The sequence below is a fragment of the Leptidea sinapis genome, chromosome 11 (genome assembly GCF_905404315.1).
Source record: "Leptidea sinapis chromosome 11, ilLepSina1.1, whole genome shotgun sequence".
Classification (NCBI taxonomy): Eukaryota; Metazoa; Arthropoda; class Insecta; order Lepidoptera; family Pieridae; genus Leptidea; species Leptidea sinapis.
Window position 1 is genome coordinate 6,062,127 of NC_066275.1, and position 15,951 is coordinate 6,078,077.

The window sequence follows — 15,951 nt, forward strand, 5'->3', positions numbered from 1 at the left end:
TACCATCCTTTAGCTTTTCAATTACCACTTCTTTTGCCGGTTTTTTCTGGCTGTTACTTGTTTGGATTACAATAACATTCGTTAGGTAACATTGGTAGATTTATTTGTATATAATCAGTAATGGATGATATTAGGTTACTACTAGGACTGGCTGTTTTAATGTTAGCAGTAAGCTAACTGTTTCAGAATCTTTTAGAGGATTCATATTCGGGGTTTAGATAAAGTCTTGTATGCAACTGTTGATAATTAGGTATTAAAAGACTCGTGTGATACTATTAAACCCACATTCGTGTTTTAATGCCCCTTATTACACAACAGTTGCATAAATAACTAATACCTGCGAGAGGCTGCTATGCACAGGATGCCGGCTAGATTATGGGCATCACAACGCCGCCTATTTCTGCGGTGCAACAGTAACGTGTAAGCATTATTGTGTATCGGTGTGATGGGCGCCGTAGGTTGTCAATTTACTGGGCAAATGAGACTTAACATCTGATATCTCAAAGTGTTTTTCAAGAATCCTATAGGTGTATCAGTAACCATCAGCTGAACGTCCTGCTCAGTAAAACATTGAAGAAATCTTTTGAGAAGCACACTGAACCGCGTTTCCTTTAAGTTCGTGTTATTACATCAGGAGGCTGGTCGCGAGGGCGAGTGGCGCGAGGCGGGCGAGACAGAGCAGCAGTTCGAGGAGCGCGTACTCAACCGGCGCGCCGAGCAACTGTTCTCGCTCATGAAGCCGCGTCTGCTGGCACAGAACAACATCATGTTCGCAGACCTGGCGCCGCCGCACAACAACAAGAAGCAGGCGAGTACTCTGATAAATACAGATACAACTCTTGTGCTCACTCTTTTGAAAGAAAGAAACAAAAATGTTTCTTTTAAACGTATAAATAGTAGGTACACATAAATACAAAAGATGAAAAATAAACTTATGATAGAGACAAACAAAAAACTGAAACAGTTATACTTTTGTCCCAACTCAGCATGTTTGCTGGTTTGAAAACCAATGCTTCTGTTGGGCCATTTATGACGTCACGATAATATATATATATATATATATTATCAATTAGAAAGGTTATCAATTAGAAATATATATAAATTATATATATATATAAAAGAGAATGTATGTTTGTCTGTTCCCTAATAACTCCTAGCTATTCGACCGATCTCAATGAAATCTTTTGTAATAGATTCGGTTTACGTATATAATTTATATGACAAAACAACGTTTGCCAGGTCAGCTAGTATTATTATAAAAATCAAAACTTTTTTAAATTTGCAAACTATAAAGTAACGTGAAATAAAAACTAAATCTTATAAACTTTTATATTATCTAATTTAATTTCTTTAGTGTATCGAGTTTTAACCCTCCACCGCTATTGCACCGAATTTTGGTCATGTCATGTCGGGTCATGAATTGATTTCTTAACAAAGAAATTGTCAATGGAAATTATTATGCTTGACTATTTTGCAATTTTAACAAGAGGTCGGGATGACACATTTATATAGGCACATATTTTCACGCTAGATGCAGGCATAGTACATATTTTTCCAACTTCATAGCGGCCCCACAGATAGACATCAGTAGCATCATACGAATGTGTTTATTATGATTTTTAGAATATATCAAAGTATATTACGTAATTATTGACAATCAATTATGAAGAAAAATATTACTTCATTGGCGCTGTTTCTTTTTTATCAGTGTTAACTGATAATATTATATATAATAAACACTCAGTGAAAAGAACTGTTATCTATAATTATCTGCCTAATTGATATTGCCAAATGGTACAATTGACAATTGTACTTTATATATTAATGATGTATTCTCATACATACAGCATACAATATAAATTATTCCCGATTATTTTATTAAACAATTAGCTGCTTCCCGCGCCGTCATCTGCGTATCCACTATGGAGTCGGAAAAATATGTATATTGCCTGCATCGAGCGTGACTATATGTGCATATATAAATGTGTCATCCCGACCTCTTTTTAAAATTACAAAATTTTCAATAACTCTATTCAGTAGTTCACCCGCCGCCGGACCGCACAGTAGTATCGCGCACTCGGTTGGTCATCGTCGTAACTATTAAAAATATTTGTCGAAATGTTGAAGCAGGAAAGGCAGAGTTTGTCTATGTTGAATATAAGAAGTGATAAAAGTGTTTATTTATATTGTATTTATAGTTCACTATTTTAGTAATATTGATAGTGACTTACACATAAAAGATAAATATATATATGCAATCCCAGGCTTTTTTGTAGTACTATTTAAGAGAGATATTTCCATTATACATTATATACATGTAACTCGAACGGTTTTTGCGGCGCACGACCAAATAGCTCGCAGATGGCAGACTTTTTCCTACTTATTGTTATAGTGTTTTAGGTGTCTTACGTTTTATTGTATAGTGTCATCAAAATCAATTCAGTAGTTTTTGCGTGAAAGAGTTTCAAACATAAATCCATATATTCCCACAAAATTTCTCGTTTATAATATCAGTAGAATAAGTATTATTGCACCAAATACATATTGATCTTAACGTCATCTTAAATTATGTCGATTATTGAAATCGAATTGCTAAAATAATAAAATAGGATATTTCTAATTGATAACCTGAGCTGTCAAAAATAAAATTGAACATGAAAAGTATACAATTATTACTTGCATAAATACGCATAGTTTCATGCCAGGACTAACTATCATTATTTTTGTTATTTTCAGGTGGCACAAAAGTTCTACAGTTTGCTAGTGTTGAAGAAACATCAAATATTGAAATTGGAACAGAAGGAAACCTATGGCCCGATCACCATAGCCAGAGGAGATTATTTCGAGTCAGGAGCAATATAAATTTATATTTAATTCACTAGTTTATGGAGTGGGTGTAAATGTTTTGAGATGTACACCACAATGGGTACAATCTTCGCGGTCAAAATTTATATTTATTATGTTAGAGTAGTCATACGAGATCGTGGATAAATGTAAGATGAACTTTTCGCCTTACACCCTGGAATACAAGCTTATTGATATTTGAACAATGATGTTGTATACATATAGACAATCACTTCGTATAAAAACAAAGCTGATGTATGGAACATATCACAAATAACACTATAATAAGCTTCGATTGCAGCATTTACTGCAGTTGTTTAAAATATGCTTCGTGAATATGTAGAAATGTAAAACATTTGTTCTGTTTTCATTCGGACAGTAACAGGTGACACACAACTAAGGAGAAAAGAGTGTGCTTACATTGTCTCTAAGCACACTTTTGCTGTTCCACTATCAGACTGCGAATGATATGTCCTTACATGTGTATAGAACATTATTGTATTTGAATGTTGACAACACAGTATAGCTAAGGCCCTAATTAGGCCTGATTGGTTCCCGGAGTAAAATAATTAAATATATTGAAATTGAAGTTATTGCGCACGAGTTTAGTAAAGTAGCATTATATGGCGTGGAGCGAGTCAGTATTCTATATTGCAGGTCATGCTGTATTTGCCGGCAGTACAGTTGATGTTCATTAACGGTAATAAAGTGATAGTAAATATCATAGACTTACAATATACTAGCGTATAGAGAAGAACATCTCTACACAGAGACACAGCAACATAGAAAAAGCAAGTCTTTTATTACTGTAACCGAATTTGATTGGCAAGTCGTAAAGAGTTAGCCATGCTTGGCATTAGCTCCTATTAGCTAGAACACATTGACAAATCTAAACTCACACATCTAAAGTCACTCAGTATCGGGATGTCGCGTCGTCTATGCGCTAGTATATTCAAAGTATATAGATAAATACTACCTCGTCCGTATTCCCTTCTTTATAGAATAACTGAAAATAAAATCATTATCAGAGTGAAATTACAATACTTTATAGTTGTGGACACTCAATCATTTTTATGAAAAGTATATATACTATGTTCATATTTTATATTTTACCTCATCTTTCTTTTAACCTCATTTTATGCAATATTTACATGGTTGAAAAGTAAAACGGTTTCCTAGGATATGGTATTTGCCTATAATTTGAATAGTGAAATGTTGAATAAACTTTAGTGCTTCAGAATAATTATGTCTGGGTACATTAATAGTTTTGATTGTTTTTTTGTTAAGCAAGAAATTAACTAAAATTTAAAGTGCACATATTCTGAGATATTCAAATACTTAAAAAGCGATGCCAATCGTCAATTTTGCCCAAGCTAATTTAGAAGTCAAAGTATTGCTTGTTACTGGTAACTATGACGTCATAGTACATACGCACCGATCGCGCCGCCATTTTGGCAGACGTGTAATGTCCGCCTCAACTGGCTAATTAAAAAAATCGTTTCCTTTTTGCTGTTTAAGTTTTTATTGCGATGAGGAACATATAAATGCATATTCCCTAAAGTTGCTTGTTTGATCATTTGAGACTGTTCTTAAATTTAAAAAAATCAACTTATATCTACTACTAAATCTTATACTAATACTTACTAAAATCATTAAGTATAACACATCTATTAATGAATCATAATTTATTATAATAATTATAAGAATTTAACTTTAATAACATTATTTGTATTCTAATATGTATGTATTTCGATTCCAATTGGGTTGCAAATTTTGTGAGTGATTGCGAAATAATCCATAACTATGAAATTATGAATGGCCGGGTTCAAAATGTTTCCTTTGTTGTGTATAAGATGGGCTATGTATAGCTAGATACTTTTTGACAGAATCAACATATAAACGAAAGATATGGTTTTATACTACATTACCTTCAGATTCAAATGTTTTAGTAGTTGTAAGTCAGTGTTACAACTGCTTTTTGTAGCCCTGCTTGTAGCCTTGAGCCTAAATCTCGAATTTTACTCTTCATATTGGACCAAGATTGTATTATTACGGATCTCATTTAAATTGATTAGCCAAAGTCAAGTCTACTTTACTTATTTCTAATATATGTGAAATCTTTTGTCACATTACATATCGTCAATTTCGATGTAAGTTTGGGATAAGTGTAAAAATTAACCGCGTAAGAGATATGAATGTTAATATTTTTGAAATTTTTTTAAGTACAAGTCAAAGTGGACTTTTCTTTGAATATGTTTTGAATGAGGTCATTGTGTGAAGTATTGTGTAGGGCTGCCAGATGTTGATTTAATTCATCGAATAAGACTTATAGAATGCCTTCACAGTACTGTTATTGTTGTAAATGGGATTTTGGTTTTGTTATAGGTTTATAGATAATAAACAGCCAAGGCTCATGATGCATGAGGTCCAATCAAATTATATGAATGATAGTCTACATTTTTATATCAAGTAAAAAAAGGCAAGATAAACACAGACAATATTAATTATAACTAATATATTATGTGTAATAATTATTAGATTTAATCAATTTCACCTCAAGTAAGTGGCTCACTTCACACCGCCAATGCTCGGAAGTCTAGTCAACAAAATTTAGATAACTCGAGAGTAACTACTGATTTGACCGCGTGTGCCATGAGCCTTGCAAATAAATATAATGTATACAATTAATTAAATAAATTAAGTTCCGCGCTATTTTGGTAGCCCTAGCTAGTGTTAAATACTTATTGTCGTATAGTAGTGGATTGCCTTATTTTTTCATGTAGGTTAAGAAATGAAAACTGTAAAATATATATATATAGTTGACAATAGTAGCGGTAGTTTACATTATCTTCTGCGACTTGAAATAGAGCAAAATTACGTTGCAAATGATCTTGTTTTTTGTTAAAAGAATGTTTTTATTTGTAATTTGACACAATAGATGCATGGAGGCCAACCATATGCAAAAAATTACCTCAAAATTGGTTATGGTTTTTTTTTGTACAATTTGCTTTTACAGTATATTTGTACCTATACTGTGCTTATCATTATAACGTGTTTGTTTGTGCGACGAAAATCAAGGAATATTATTTTTATTAATCGTAAACTTTCTTTAAAAAAAAAAAATTTCGGCCAGTTTGTCATTATATAGGTGGCTAGGGTCTTCGAAACTATATTTTTCAAATAATTGTTAGTTGTAATGTTATAATATATTTAAAAACAGAAAATTATGTACAAGTGTAATTTAGTGATAATATCCTGAACACCAAATACGAGAAGACAATGTCTATTATTAAAGTAAATTCATTATATTTACATTTTAATGGTTGAATGTGTAATGTGTGTTTTTATACATAAAGTATCTTTAAAAGTGTTTCGTGGTTGTTACTTTGTGACAAATTGAATGCACTTGGTCATTATGTACTGATTGGATTCATTTTGAGATTTGATTTGATTTAATATTAAGATGAACATTTGTATAAATTCTTTAAGAGCATTGTGAATGCCTGAAAATCTTTAGTGCTAAACCTTTAGGGCTTTCAAACCTAAGTGCATAAATTGCCTGCTGTTTACCGAAGATCTAGTTGTATGGGGTGTTTTCACGCCAAATCATTAGTTATGCACTTGGATGACTGTCATTAAACTTATTTGCAATAAACTATGTTGATTATGTGTTGTTGATTCTTATTCTTCGTTTTATGCCTTAAGCTATCCCTTTGTCTCATATAGATAGCTATTGCCCCGGTTTCGGATGCACCTAGTCTAATTTTGATTGATTAGTTTCTTACCTTTGAGTTTCAAAGATCATATGGACGTAAGTCAAATTGCTGTCACTACACAAAGCCTAAGTGAAGTGAATAGTGTTTTTTATAAAGTACTAGTTGACCCGACAGACGTTCTGTATATAATACATAAAATAATGTTTTTTTATTAATTTGTCAATAATATATCCTAACATCAAGAATTATTTCGTAAAATATAGTCCCTGTTGTTGTAATGAAATTGTTTCACAGCAGAACTGTCAAACCGTGCGTCAATAAATTCTCTCATAGAAATTATGTACCTATGGACACATCAAAGGAAAAAAAAATTTGTTGTTTTTATATAATTTAGCAGCAATTTCCTACTTATTCACCTTTTAAACCTTCTCTGGACTTCCACAAATAATTCAAGATCAAAATTAGCCAAATCGATCCAGCCATTCTCGAATTTTAGCGAGACTAACGAACAGCAATTCATTTTTATATATATAGACTAGTTGACCCGACAGACGTTGATCTGTATATAATAAATAAAAGAATGTTTTTTATTAATTTGTCAATAATATATCATAAAGGTGCCCATCAGGGGTGGGACAGTCGCACTATAGAAACGTTTTCAGAAAACTGTAGTGCCATCTGATAGTTGGCCCCAAAATTAAAGCTTTGTCAGCTGTCACTCGCTTTGAAACCTGCCACTGGTCATAAAATGGCTGCTGGCTACTTCTAGCGTTTGCACTTTGTGCATGTATGTACCTAGCTCTCGTGTTCCATTTTGCATATTTTTGGTATAGAAATCGAAGTGTAAGTGCGTCGAGTCGAGCCTTGTGTTCCTCCGCCTTGCTGTAGCGAATTCACTCCAAACATCTCCTTATTCTGTGCATTTCTACTTTTTGTGATATAGATTAGAGAAACTTTTGTTTGTGGAATTTATGGACTTTGGTGTAATGCCGAGACGTTGTGCTTTCGGTTGTGCGCTCCGTGGTAAGTAAATTATTCTCTTAAATCTTAATAGTATAGTTTATTGACTAATCTTGTGATAAATAAAGTATCATATAAGGTTTGTTCTACTCTCAGGTTCTGCTACCGGTCCGTAGATTGAATTTGCAATCATGGTTAAAACTATTATAAACATACCGGTTTTCTGTATCTTGCCCCAAAGATTAAACTCCAATCCCTCAAATCACCTTATGTCAGACTTCAGACTCCCCCTGAATTATATGGTTTAATAATAATTGACAGCTGTGCTGGCTTCTGACACCATTTTTATCAAGAGAAAAGTCAATATATGAGTCCAAAATCTAATACTAGCCCAATGGTCATAACACTAGATTATAACAAAATTTGTCTGATAATAATAAATTGAGTGACTATTAAAATAGTCACTCAATTTATTTAATAATGTTATTTATTATTTTAAGAGATTCCAATGCACAGTTTCCCATTAAACTTAAACAAAAAAATTTAAACATCTGATCTTGAATGTTATAAGAAGAAGACAATTTGTGATATACACTTTTCTGACAGACACAGAAATCATAATCAATGGCTAAGCACATTGGCAGTTCCGATGCTTCATCTGCTTGGTAAGTCCCCTAATTTAACACATATTGAGTTAATATTCGATTCTATTCCTTACTCTGTCAGATTTAGTCACACCACTAAGAATCTTTGTTGAGTTGATGGTTTTTTTGGAGGTATATTGTATCATTCTGGAAACACCTGATTTTCTTACACAGTTGTGATTACAAAATTCAATGGTTGCATTTCTAGCTGAAACTGGTTCATTATCTATGATAATCATTAAATAATGAAACATAATCTTTACATATTCACATTAATTTTCAGGACCACTACAGAGTCAAGTAATCTTAGGACAAGCTTTATCCACACAACATTTACTGCCTACAATAATACAGCAAGACTTTTCAGGTAAATAATTTTTAAAACTTATTTACAATGTCATAAAGGTTACTATAACATAAGTGACACTCTTAATGATACCAGAGAAATGGCATGGAGCGGCCACCCTCAGGGTATTAAATAATAAATTTTATTGTATGATTTAACATTGTCACCATATTTTTATGTAAAAAAAAGAAGCCCACTGAGTATCTTATGCCCTTACTTCTCAGGTCTGAGGTATACTTTTTCCAATAGGTAGTATATATATAAAATATTCAGAAAGAATATAAAGTCGAACTCGGTCAAAGGGCATTGACAATTTGATTTTGTTCTGCTTTTAATCCCATGTCTTTTATGTATCTTCTTAAAATTATTGATATTTATGGACATACACATACAATATTTGATGTATTTCTTGGTTGTAATTTTAAAATCTTGGGCCCATAAAATGTTATTGATTGAAAATCCCACATTTGAGCTTGATCTTTATGTCATGTTTTCATATAATATAGTCTTCATAATTTCATTTCAGTTACATAAGATTTTACAAATCACAATAAAAGTTCTCCGGTTCTCTGTGGCATACAAATAATAAATAATCATTAATCTATTATTATATTTATTATTTACAGAGCCATATGTGAGCAACTTTATTTTAGAAAAAGCATCAACTTCAACAACATTCCAACCTGTGGCTGCAGGTAAAATTCACATATTTTTTTCAATTTATTGGCTATTATCAAAAATAATAAATATATAAATTAATTATTATATTTTGTTTTGAACACATACCAAAATATTATATAATATAATATATATTTCTATCTATTATACACAACTAAACCATAAATAAAAACAAAATTTTATAATTTTAAATTTTGTGAGTAGTGTCGGTATGTCTTTTTTTCTATAATGGTTTTGTTTGACAGCTTATTTCAACTTGTGATTTAATTTGAGCTCTAGACAGCATGTATATTTGTTTCAGGTATAAGAAAATAAAACTTGTTTCAATCTTAAGCACCGATCAATACCATTAAAATTAGTAAAAGAATACTCTAAGCTTGGTGGTCTACCTTAACGTGACATTGGCAAACTTGTGGTATACCTTCCACAGGAGCCATAGTAGGAAGAATAGAATAGAATAGACTCTTAAGAAATGCTGCCCTTATCCTCATTACGGTCATTATTAAATGATCCATTATCGTCTGATTGAAATTGACAATTAAAATGATTTGAAAAGTATAGTTAAAATTCACTCTGACAAAGTGGGCAACAAACTACATAAGTATTATTTCCAATTTTAGATGCATCTCAAGGTGCTTGATGCTGGAACATAATTATAGTTTTATTAGCAAACCTAAAAGAACAGCTGGAAAAGGTATTAATATTATTATACTAATATTACAAATTGGAAAAATTCTGATTTCATTTGAAAATATTGTTTTTATACTTTTTTATCCAAAAAATGCTGAATAAATTTGTATGAAATTTGACATAGTTTATGATCTTTTGTCTAGGTGGGCAAAGTAGTTCCCTCATAGTCCCGGAGCTGGGGACAAAAATCAGCAAGATTCTTGTAATGGCCCATCATTTATTTTGTAGTTTGTGAGTCAGCAAAGTTAGGGAGTAGCACACCTGACAATGGCGGGCTTTGATGTAATATTAATTATTACTCATAAGAAATTAAACATAATAAGAAATTCGAAAGTTCTTTATTTAACAAACATTAACCATAAATGTGACAGTAATTTTATAACAGCAGATTAATGCATGACATGATATAAGTCTATTGAGCCAAATATCTTTTTTGATGAAGGCTGCATTGGTACCTGATAGGATTGAGAACAGCTAATGTCCGTGTGGAAATGAAATTTTGAATATATTTATATTCATTACTAGCTGACCCGACAGACGTCGTGCTGTACATATTAAAATTCTTCTTCTTATCAAAACATTTACTTCCACAAAAAATTCAAGACCGAAATTAGCCAAATCGATCCAGCCATTCTCAAGTTTTAGCAAGACTAAATATATAGCAATTCATATTCAGCGAATAGCAATTCATTTTTATACAGGGTGTCCCGTAATCAGTGGACCAACGGGATACCCGTGATAGGGGTGGTCATCATCTCTCGAAAACACCAAATTTTACTGTTCTAGGGCCAGTAGTTCAAAAGATATGATTTTTTAAGCATTATTTTGAAAATTCTACCCTTATCAACACAAAAGTTGAAAAAAAATATTTTTTATTTTTATTTTGCCCTGTTTCTTAACTTAAGGTGGCTGAGGAAACATGTGTCTTCACAATTAAATCCATTTTTGTGAATAAATATTGCCAAATTAAAAATTAAAAACCAAAACATGCGCAAATATCAAATAACTAAATTTGCAACGTGATGTTTGAAGCAAGCTAGTGCAAAAAAAATGTATGACAGCCTTGCGGACCATTATTTAAAAAACATCTGCAGTTCATACTGATTCCAAAAAGGTATAACAATATTACATTTTACAAAAAAAATAACTTAATAACCAATTTTAGACTCCAATTGCGAGAAACATTTAAGCGCTATCTATTCTGAGAATTATTTTGTTATCGAGAGAGAGATAACACAATATGCTATCTCTTTCTCGCTCAGGTACCTTTTTCGTTTACGGGGTCCTATTGGCCGACGCCTATGATCCCCACACCCTAATTTTTCAAATTATTCTTAGTTTCATCAGAGACTTGCTCATAGCTCGTAGCTGCACACGTGTTTTTTACTTCGCTACCATTACGACTCTTTTTTTTGGTGACTGACGCTTGAATTGGACCTTGTTTGTCTTTGTGATTTGGATACTGTTTGCCCGGATTTTATAAAATGCCTAATACCTATACTCCTCGTGAATATGCTGAGATGTATTTTATTTACGGTCTGTGTAATGCAAACGCTCGGCAAGCAGCCCGTACGTATCGTGAGCGCTATCCTAATCGCGACCGCTATCCGGATCATCGAATTTTTCTCCGTGTAAATAACGCGTATTTAGAAGGCAGAATTCCCGGAGCTGCAAACAACGTGGGAAGACCTAGAAGAGTCGATGAACTTCAAATACTGGCCGAAGTGACAGAAGAACCTTCTACGAGTGTTCGTCGTATTTCAAGACGTACTGGTATAGCAAAAACAACAGTACATCGCATTTTAAAAAGAAACAGTTTATACCCTTATCATATTCAACGAGTGCAGGCACTATTACCTGCTGATTATCAACGGAGGATAGATTTTTGTGCAGAGATGCTTCGCCGATGCCGACAAGATCCACTATTTTTCAATTCAATATTATGGAGCGATGAATCGTGTTTTAAAAGAGTTGGAGTGTTTAACATTCATAATTTACATGAATGGGCTGTTGTGAATCCACGTATTGTACGAGAAGATAGATTCCAGCACCAGTTTGGAGTCAATTTGTGGGCTGGAATCTTAGATGGTAAACTTATTGGTCCATTTGAGCTCCCACCGAGGCTTAATGGTGCTCGGTACTTGCAATTTTTAAGAAATGACTTAAGTAATTTATTAGCAAATGTACCACAGGAGGTATGTGAGAGGATGTGGTTACAGCATGATGGCGCACCCGCTCATTATTGCAGACAAGTGAGGGAATATTTAAACGAGTCTTACCCAAGTAGGTGGATTGGACGAGGAGGTACAATCCCATGGCCAGCTCGATCACCTGATCTTAATCCATTGGATTATTTTTTATGGGGATATTTTAAAGAATCCGTATATGAAACCGTTAACGATAACGAAAGACAGCTAAGACAAAAACTGAATGTGGTGAGTGAAAAAGTCAAAAATAATGAAAGGGCGTTAAAAAGTTTAAAAAGAAATTTTATAAGATGCCGGCTATGCCTTAGAGTAAGAGGAAGACATTTCGAACATTTATTATAAGAAATAAATAAAAAAATTCTAACTATTTACTTTTGTTTTATTGTAAATTCCGCCAAGAAATTGCTATCTAATGTTGATTTAAAATAATTATTGTCTTTTATTGTTTCACAATAATGATTAATTATACCTTTTTGGAATCAGTATGAACTGCAGATGTTTTTTAAATAATGGTCCGCAAGGCTGTCATACATTTTTTTTGCACTAGCTTGCTTCAAACATCACGTTGCAAATTTAGTTATTTGATATTTGCGCATGTTTTGGTTTTTAATTTTTAATTTGGCAATATTTATTCACAAAAATGGATTTAATTGTGAAGACACATGTTTCCTCAGCCACCTTAAGTTAAGAAACAGGGCAAAATAAAAATAAAAAATATTTTTTTTCAACTTTTGTGTTGATAAGGGTAGAATTTTCAAAATAATGCTTAAAAAATCATATCTTTTGAACTACTGGCCCTAGAACAGTAAAATTTGGTGTTTTCGATAGATGATGACCACCCCTATCACGGGTATCCCGTTGGTCCACTGATTACGGGACACCCTGTATATATAGACTTTAAGACTGATTCCCTTTTCATATTGTCCATTTATTTAATACCATATAATACATATATTATACTATACAATTTGTAAATTAAACATTCTTTCACAGATCTAACGGCTCCACAGCGCACAAAGATCAAGCATCTTCAAGCAGAAATATCGCGCTTGCGAAAAAAAGGACAATCTTTCAAAGCAAGGTTAAAAGGTGGTGCAGATCGATCAATCGTATTTTGTCAGGAAAATTAAACATATGTGGGTGAAGACGAAACAAAAACAGCTGCCCAACAATATTATGATAAACATAAACATTATAAAAATAAAAAATAATATGCAAACATTGCTTTTTATTTCTCCCACCCAATTACTTCAATTCCTAATCCTTTATGTTCTATGTTGTGGCAAAATTAAATAACTAACTCTACGTGCAATTTCAACATGGTAAAAAATTGCAATACCTACATTAAAAAGTAGAGTTAGTTATTTAATTACGTCACAACAATAAAAATTAATTTCATTTCGAGCTAATATATAGTTATTTTCGGGGCCAATATTCAGATGGCGCTAGTTTTCAAATAGACAGCTCATAATGCGTAGAGAGGTCTCTCTTTTCCCTATATATTATTATACTCTTTGGTGCCCATACACGGAACAATTATCGTAACGATTCGTCGTTCGATTTTAACATCGAATCGAATCGGATTGTACGTGTGTGGCAATATCGCATCCAATTTTGTGGTCGCACGATCGATTGGAGATCGCAACAGGCAGCCCCGAAAATATCGATTGCGATCTGAACATCGTTCGATATATCGCACGTGTATGGCGTGATCGGATGCGATCATCGTCAGTCTGCCTCTATCTTTGGCGCAAGTAGCAAGGATTTCCTGTTGGAATTTATAGAGTTACTCCGAGAACACGAAGCTTTATGGAAAATAAAACACAAGGACTACCATAACCAGATCAAACGAACTGGATGTTATGAGGTATTACTAAGAAAAATGAAGGAAGTAGATCCCAGTGCAGACATAAGTAAAGTGCAAAAGAAAATTAACAACTTACGTACTGTTTTCCGTAAGGAACTTAAAAAAGTGGAGTCTTCTCGTGCATCGGGAAGTGGTACTGACAATATTTATGTATTAAAGTTGGGGTACTATGAAAACTTAATGTTTTTAAAAGAACAAGAGCAGCCATATGGAGCGACAAGTAGTTCAATGGATACAGTAAGTACACAATATTTATTATTTTTATATATTAATTAATATGTTTTATACATTTATTATCACCAACTTAACTGCGCAAGCGACCGTAAACGGAGCAACTCTATTAATAAAGTCCTTTGAAGTTGTTTTGCCAAGGTACAGATCCGACATTATTAAAATAGTCTACAAATAATTCTCTAACGCGATTACCGGTATCGTTACTACGTAATGGTCGTCTTCTAAGTCCTAACAAATCACACCAGAGGCCTTTTTCAAATGCATTATTCTCAAAGTTCTCGCTATCAAATACATTTAACGGTGTATAGGTGTTAGGACTATTACGGCGTAAGTAATTATGCAGAGCACAGCAAGCCATTACTATTTTAATTATGTTGTCTAAATCCATGTTAATTTCTGTTTTTAATATACCAAACCTGGCAACTAAAATTCCGAATATATTTTCTATTATTCTTCTTGATCTAGATAAACGGTAATTATAAATTCTCCTTTGAATATTGAGTTGTTTTTTATTAAAAGGTTTCATGAAATTATTCCTTAACGCAAAGGCTTTATCGCCTACGAAAACATAAGGCAAAGTTTTACCATTTACTATAGTAGGATTTGGCAAGTTTAAGGAATTATTTAAGAGGTTTTTGTAGAAGTCCGTTTCATTTATAACACCACCATCCGAGACTGCCGTTTGTGCCAAAATGAAAATAAATGAACTCATAATTGGCGTTAGCAATGGCCATTAGGACTTGACTATGAAAATGTTTATAATAATAAAAATAAGCTCCAGCTCCTGGAGGAGGTCTTATCCTTATATGTTTCCCGTCGACAGCGCCCAAACAATTAGGAAAATCCCATCTATCTTCGAAGTTCTTCCCAATTTCGATCCATTCGTTCTCGCTTGTTAGAAACTGCAACAAATAAATAATATTTTTTTTTATTAATTGTTTCAGCAATCTGATGGCGAGAGTACTGAAACCACCATAGATGAAAGATAAGATATAGATCACCAAGATCAGATATCGCATCAGTTGAAAGATTAAGTGAGCCACAACAAGACCGTAGTTTTAAACGCCAGAAAAAACTGTCAGCTTCCCAACATGTTGATCGAACGATTGAAACTATAGGCAATAAAATATCTGAAATAACAGCAGAAGACAAGTATGATGCCTTCGGTAAAAACGTGGCACATAAGTTGGGATTCTGCCTACAAATCAGCGATTACTTGCGGAAAAAATTATAAACGATGCCTTGTTTGAGGCCGAAATGGGTAATTGAAACAGACAGTGTTTCCTACACCTTCACACTCAAACCTTTCCTACTTCTCATTCACAAAAATTACAACCACTCTCTTCACAAGTACTCAATTTAGCAGCACTTGAGCCATTTATACTACAGCCACCCACACAAAGATTCGTCCATAAAACTCAACCATCCACACAAAAAGAACTCAACTTTCAGGCTCGTGAGTCACTCATACTACAGCAACCTACACAAACAATAGTTCATACAACTCAACCATCCACACAGCAAGAACTCAACTTTCAGGCTCGTGAGTCACTCATACTACAGCAACCTACACAAACAATAGTTCATACAAGTCAACCATCCACACAGCAAGAACTCAACTTTCAGGCACGTGAGCCACTCATACTACAGCCATCTACACAAACAATCGTTCATACAACTCAAGCATCCACACAACAAGAATTCAACTTTCATACACGCGAGTACGAAGAAGAATCTCCAGTCCATGTTCACATACGAGAAGTAC

At 33.2% G+C, this 15,951-nt stretch overlaps 2 protein-coding genes across 6 annotated transcripts in view; both read left to right on the forward strand.

Moving 5' to 3' along the window:
- LOC126966694 (double-strand-break repair protein rad21 homolog) overlaps positions 1-6,513 on the forward strand; it is a 34,391-nt gene extending 27,878 nt beyond the window's left edge. For all 3 annotated transcript variants that reach the window (XM_050810886.1, XM_050810887.1, XM_050810888.1), the window contains 2 exons: positions 635-808; positions 2,737-6,513. In XM_050810886.1, coding sequence (XP_050666843.1) covers positions 635-808; positions 2,737-2,862 — 300 coding nt within the window. In that variant the 3' untranslated portion in view covers positions 2,863-6,513. The remainder of the gene's footprint in view (positions 1-634; positions 809-2,736) is intronic.
- Positions 6,514-7,319: 806 nt separating this feature from the next.
- Positions 7,320-13,304, forward strand: LOC126966763 (uncharacterized). Of its 3 annotated transcripts, XR_007729776.1 has the most exons (5): positions 7,320-8,185; positions 8,448-8,531; positions 9,137-9,205; positions 9,809-9,882; positions 13,079-13,304. XR_007729776.1 is itself a non-coding variant. In XM_050811048.1 (4 exons), exons 1-4 carry the CDS (start codon positions 8,170-8,172, stop codon positions 13,213-13,215), a joined length of 306 nt encoding a protein of 101 aa, XP_050667005.1. In that variant the 5' UTR covers positions 7,320-8,169; the 3' UTR covers positions 13,216-13,304. The 3 variants fall into 3 exon arrangements, 2 of the variants coding, with proteins under 2 accessions (XP_050667005.1, XP_050667004.1); XM_050811048.1 differs by lacking the exon at positions 9,809-9,882; XM_050811047.1 differs by lacking the exon at positions 9,809-9,882 and having other exon boundaries at positions 7,320-7,583.
- The last annotated feature ends 2,647 nt before the right edge of the window (positions 13,305-15,951 follow it).